Source organism: Monodon monoceros, unplaced genomic scaffold (genome assembly GCF_005190385.1).
Source record: "Monodon monoceros isolate NGI ecotype Baffin Bay Population unplaced genomic scaffold, NGI_Narwhal_1 Super_Scaffold_12, whole genome shotgun sequence".
NCBI classification, from domain to species: Eukaryota; Metazoa; Chordata; class Mammalia; order Artiodactyla; family Monodontidae; genus Monodon; species Monodon monoceros.
This window is the reverse complement of record NW_021703768.1, coordinates 154,775,353-154,781,352: the sequence shown is the minus strand read 5'-3', so window position 1 is coordinate 154,781,352 and position 6,000 is coordinate 154,775,353. Positions and strand designations below refer to the sequence as shown.

The following is a 6,000-nucleotide window of genomic DNA, read 5'->3' as shown; positions in this document are numbered from 1 at the left end:
CCGCCTGCTGCACCACCAGCCGCCGCCCTCGGCCCGTGGCCTCCACATGCACTTTCGAGCTCGAACTCAGCTTCTTTCCATCCTTGTACCACGTCACCTCCGTCTGGGCCTGGGCCACCTCGCAGCTCAGCGTGGCACTGGCCCCCGCCACGGCCTGCACTTCAGTGCGTTCCGGCTGCTCCTTGGCAAACACCACCTTGGGCTCTGGGGACAGGGAGGGATACACGGGTCAAGGACACCATCTTAGTCAGGAAGGCAGCCCCGGGCAAAGGAGATGTGAGTGGGGAGCCGAGGGACAGGCGGGTGTGAGGGGTGTGGAAGTGGGGCGGAGTCCAAGCTGGGGACTTCTCCAGGCTCTGCACCAGCCGTGTGCTCTTGCAGAAGTCCCCCTGCCTTTCTCAGCGACAAGTAAAACAAGTGATGAATTCCCCCTGCATCCGCGTGAGCTGGTCCAGGGAGCGGGGGTGTGGGGGGAAGGTGCGCCTTTGGAAGAGACTTCTCCCCTGCTCATGGCATCAGTGGGATCACATGCAAATGTTCCCAATCCTTCCCAGGTGGGGCCGCAGTCTTCTCCATACACCTAAGCAAGGAACTTTGCATCTGCACTCCATGGAAATCAGTGAGGTTCAGTGCCCTGGCCTACACTTAGTATGGTCAACTTGTGGCAATCTCGGGGGAGTGCTGGCACCTCCCCATGGTTTTCCTTTCCATTGTCTGAAGAATAAAGAAGCTGAGCTCCTTTCCCCAAATGACTGGGGTCCCCATTACTCTTTTGTTCTTCCTGGTGACACTATTCAAATTTTGCCCACTCACCAATAGTAGGCTCTCTGTTTTCTCCATCTCTAGGCACTCTTTATGCATTGAAATACTAGAGAAGGAAAGATTGCTAGCTTTCAAGGTTATTCCTAACTGTGGGACTCACATTTTCACTGTGTGATCAAGTCCTCTGATGAATCAAAATTTTTCCCTTCAATAGTTTCAGTGATGTCCATTTCAGCCCTTTCAGTTTAGAGCATTTGTGTTCTATTTAGAAATGTTTCCTTACCTAAGTCTTTAAAGAAACCACGGTATCATCGGTGGAGTTTTTTGTTTTTACCTTTACACTGGGTTTCTACCTCACCATGAGTTCACTTTTCTGTGTTGTGGGAATTGCTAGTACAATTTAAGTTTTTCGTATTGTTACTTGGTACAAGCCTCTGATGGGGATACTCTGATAAACTTCCTCTTTGCACAATTCTTCTAGGACAGAAGCTGTGGGGTCATTGTGGGTGCATTCCTCATCCCTCCTAGATGAGGCCAGAGTCTTTTCCCACAGGAAAGTGCAGGGCATGTTACCTGCAGTGAATGAGGTTTGCTGAAGTGCTACCCTCACCTACCCTCATTGTCAGCAGTCTGGTGGGAGTGAAATGTACCTCCTGTGGCACTCTTTTGCATTTTTTGTGATGATTCAAAATAAAGACCCATTTCTGATGTTTTTGGTCATCAGTGTTTGCTCTTCTGTGGTGTCACTGTTCAACGTTTTTGCCCTATTTTCAACAGCACTGTCTGCCATTTGTATGTTCACTTTAAGGACATTTTTATACATACGAATGCTAGGCACTGACAAGTGTGTGTGTTCTAAATGTCTTCCACATCTGTGTGGTTTGCCTTTTCAGTACTTCATGCTATCTTCTGATGAATCTATCAATACATATTTAGTTTTAAGGTAGTCAAATATGTCAAATTTTTTTCATTATGATTAGTGCACTTGTATTTTACGAAGTCATTCTTTGGGACTTCCTTGGTGGTATAGTGGTTAAGAATCCACCTGCCAATGCAGGGGACACAGGTTCGAGCCCTGGTCCGGGAAGACCCCACATGCCACAGAGCAACTAAGCCCGTGTGCCACAACTGCTGAGCCTGCGAGTCACAACTACTGAAGCCTGCACACCTAGAGCCCATGCTAAACAACAAGAGAAGCCACCGCAGTGAGAAGCCTGCACACCACAGTGAAGAGTAGCCCCAGCTCGCCGCAACTAGAGAAAGCCCGCATGGAGCAACGAAGACAAAAATAATAAATAAAATTTTTCTTAATTATTTATTTTAAAAAAGAAAGAAATCATTCTTTAGTCTGAGGTAATTAAAACCATCTATGTTATCATCTAAGGGTTTTATGATTTTCCCTTCTATTCTGTGGTGTTTAACCCAACATGAGTTGACCATGGGGGATATGAATTACTGGCCTAATCGTTTTTCTATATGGTTAAATGGTTTAAGTGTCATTTATTAAAACCATGTTGTCTACTCCTTGCATGATTCCACATTTTTTTTAAAAAAAAGGAGCAGGGGAATGTGGGCATCCATTCATGTGCAGATTTGTGTTGGAGATCACTACTCTGGTCCTTTGGTCTGTGTATCTATCCTTGCAATGAGACACTATTGTATTCATTACTGTAGCTTTATAACAATCTTGATATTGGTATAGCAAATAACTCACTCTTTGCTCTTCTTCAATAGTGTATTGACTGTACATGGTCTTAGCAATTTACTTCTGAATTTCCAAAATCCCCACTAAACAAACATTTGTTTGGATTTTAATTGGTATTGAACATTTTTTATTCTTCCCTGGATTTCTACCCAACTATTTAGAACTTCTCGGCTGTCTCTCAAAACATTTTTAATAATTCCCCCACACACACAGAGCCTCTCACCACCCTTTATTAGACTTGGAATTAGAAAATGATTCTTTTGATGCTATTGTAACTCTTTTAAAATTTTCATTTTCCAGATGTTTGTTGCTACTATGTAGCCGTAGAAGTGTTTTCTTCATATTGATTTTTTTACATGGTAATCATTCTCAGCTATCTTATTAAGTCTCATAATTTATCCTTTGGATTAATCATATTATCCATGAATTTAACTTTTGTTTCTTCACACATTTCTGTCTTTTGCTTTCTTTTCCTCCTATCTCTGTTGTACAATGTTGGTTAAAAGCAGTAACAGTTGGCTTCCTTGTCTGGTTCGCTATCTCACAGACAAACTTTCAAACTTTCACTTTTTTGTGTGCAAATTAGCTGGTTTGTCTGCAGCGTCATTTATCAGATTACGGGCTGTTTTATTTATAATTCGTTAAGAATTTTATGTCATGAATTGATGCCAACTTTATTAAACTTTTCTTCTGTATTTATAATGCCAAATCTTACCAAATACTTTATTCTGCATGTCATGAACAGATTGCTTTGCTAATGTTTCTAGTGTTTGAACAGCCTTGCATTTCTGGACTATGACTTTTATCACAGTGTATTACCAATTTTCCTCTTAATATATTGTTAAATTTATTTTGATAATATTTTGTTTCAGATATTGGCCTTGATATCCATAATAGGTTGGTCTGTAATTTTAATTCTTACAATTTTTTTGTCAGATATTTGTATCAATGTTATGCTATCTACATGAAACAAATCAGAGACTGTTTATCTCCTTTTTCTATTTTCTAGAAGAATATCCATGAACATGGATTTTCTTTCCAAAGTATTTCATATAATTTACCAGTGGAACTACTGGGCTTAGATCTTTCTCTATGAGAAGATTTATCATTATGGTTCCAATTATTTAAAAGATTATAGGACTGGGCTTCCCTGGTGGTGCAGTGGTTAAGAGTCCGCCTGCCGATACAGGGGACATGGGTTCGTGCCCCGGTCTGGGAAGATCCCACATGCTGCGGAGTGGCTGGGCCCGTGAGCCATGGCCGCTGAGCCTGCGTGTCCGGAGCCTGTGCTCCACAACGGGAGAGGCCACAACAGTGAGAGGCCCACGTACCGCAAAAAAAAAAAAGATTATAGGACTACTTGAGTTGTTGAATGTTTCTTGTGTCACTTTTTATATAGTTTTCTAAGAATCTGATCAATTTGTCAAAACTTTCACACTTATTGCCATGAAAAAATATTGTCATATTCTTCTAAAATACCATTCTTTAAAGATATATACATGTTGGTATAGGAGAAGCTACTATTCCTCTCCAAGTCTAAATCTATAAATCAGACTCCATGGGGAATTCTGACATAGAATGTTCTAACAGAAAACAAAAGGAAATCAGTATCTGCTTTGAACAGAGGATTCCAGACCTCACATGTGCATGTCTCAGGCACATATCAACCAACTCTCTGGTCTCTGCTTACTCTGCACACATATTGCAAGAAAAATGGATCTAGATTTTGTTACAGGTAGATGCACAGATAACTTCTATATCCATGTGCAAGGAAGAAAGAGTGTTCAGAACACCTAAAACTTTGATAATCCATAGTTCAGTCTTGAGATAAATCCAAGTATGACTGTGTGGCAGAAATTTCCCCTTGTCCTGGCTTAATGAAATTCAAACATCTCTCCCTAGTGTGAACCCACATGCGTTGCTAGGTGACGGCGTCTAGGAGCTGTCAGGACATCCAGGAGGAGCAAATTCACATACCCACAGTTAAAAGATATCTGGTCTACCTCAGACCCCAAGTGCAAGACAGAACCAGAGTCCCAGACACCAAGGAATACCCAGAAGGTTCTGGGCAGATGCTGGGAACTGAAGATTGTGCATTACTGTGTGGAAACACCACTCAGGGTTTATAGGAACACCATTATCCCTTCTGTTCACAGCCTACCCATCCAGCCTCCCTTGGTCCAGCCACGGGTATGAAAATGGGAGGTGGGAGGACGGAAGGCTAAAAGAGATGAAGTCTAGTGGGAAGATCATCAGGTCTGTTGGAGGATGCAAGCCAGTCCCATCACCTCCACACAAGGCTAAGTTACTACCTCCAAGGACTGACCTGTGACATCCAGGTGGAAGGAGACCTTCTGGTCCCCGGCCTCGCAGCTGTACTCCCCGGCGTCTGCCTTGCCCACCTGCTGCACCACCAGCCTCCGGGTGCAGCCCTTGGCCTCCACATGCACTTTTGAGCTCGAATTCAGCTTCTTCCTGTTCTTGTACCACATCACCTCCGTCTGGGCCTGGGCCACCTCGCAGCTCAGTGTGGTGCTGGCCCCCACCATGGCCTGCACCTCTTTATGTGCTGGCTGTCCCTTGATAAACACCGCAGAGGACTCTGGGCACAGAAAGGGATACACAGTGTCAGAGACACAAAGCTGATACCAGCCTGTGAGACCAAAACTTAAGAGTTCAGTAAATTTTCTCCTTGGAGCCAGTGATGCCATGTGCCCAGGAAGGTGTAGAGTTGTGTTTACAAACAAATATCTCAAGTGTACATTTTGGTGATGTTCTGACACAAGGTCAATTCCTAAGGCTAGAGGAAAGTGGCCAAAGTTATTCTAGCATCTGTCACAGCTAGTTCATTGTCTTTCCCATGTGACAGTCACCTCTGGCAGGCAGGTTGGGTTGTGTGCACTTGTATCCCCTATATCTATAAATACATATAGGATCTCAGAGAGTCCATGCTGTATATGTAGTCATTCATTCAGTCATTCATTCAATCACTGATGCAACTAATGTCAGTGGAGGGCCCATTATCTGCAGGCACTATGGTGGTGCTGGGAATGCTATACCATAGCTGGAAACGTGAGTAACACAGTCTCTGTTCTTACAGATCTTACCTTCTACTGAGGAAAAACAAATAAACATACGAACATGACAATGATTTAATGCTACGGTCAATGCTGTGATGAAATAAGAGTGATGTGCTAGAGAGAAGGGACTGACAGTGACTTAGATTTGGTGGTCAGAGAAAATCTTGGTAAGGAGTAATGTTTAGGTGAAGTGCTAAATGATAAAAGGGAGGCAGCTTTGATGAAAGCTGAGGGGAGTCATTGTAACGGAGATGAGAGCTAGGGCCAGGGCTCTCCTAGAAGGATAGATGTGAAGTGAGTGAGGAAGGTAAAAGGGAACTGCACTTTTGGAACCACACTGGGCATCTGATTTTCTCCTCTGGACACTGCTGTTCCTTAGTACAGCATGACACTAAAAGGCATAGGGCTGCTACTATGAAACAGGAAACCTGGTCAGGCTATGTACACCTTGTG

At 43.4% G+C, this 6,000-nt stretch overlaps 1 protein-coding gene across 2 annotated transcripts in view; it reads right to left on the bottom strand.

Moving 5' to 3' along the window:
* Positions 1-6,000, bottom strand: part of OBSCN (obscurin, cytoskeletal calmodulin and titin-interacting RhoGEF) — a 158,108-nt gene that overhangs the window by 132,318 nt on the left and 19,790 nt on the right. For both annotated transcript variants that reach the window (XM_029216329.1, XM_029216330.1), the window contains exon 8: positions 4,794-5,069. In XM_029216329.1, coding sequence (XP_029072162.1) covers positions 4,794-5,069 — 276 coding nt within the window. The remainder of the gene's footprint in view (positions 1-4,793; positions 5,070-6,000) is intronic.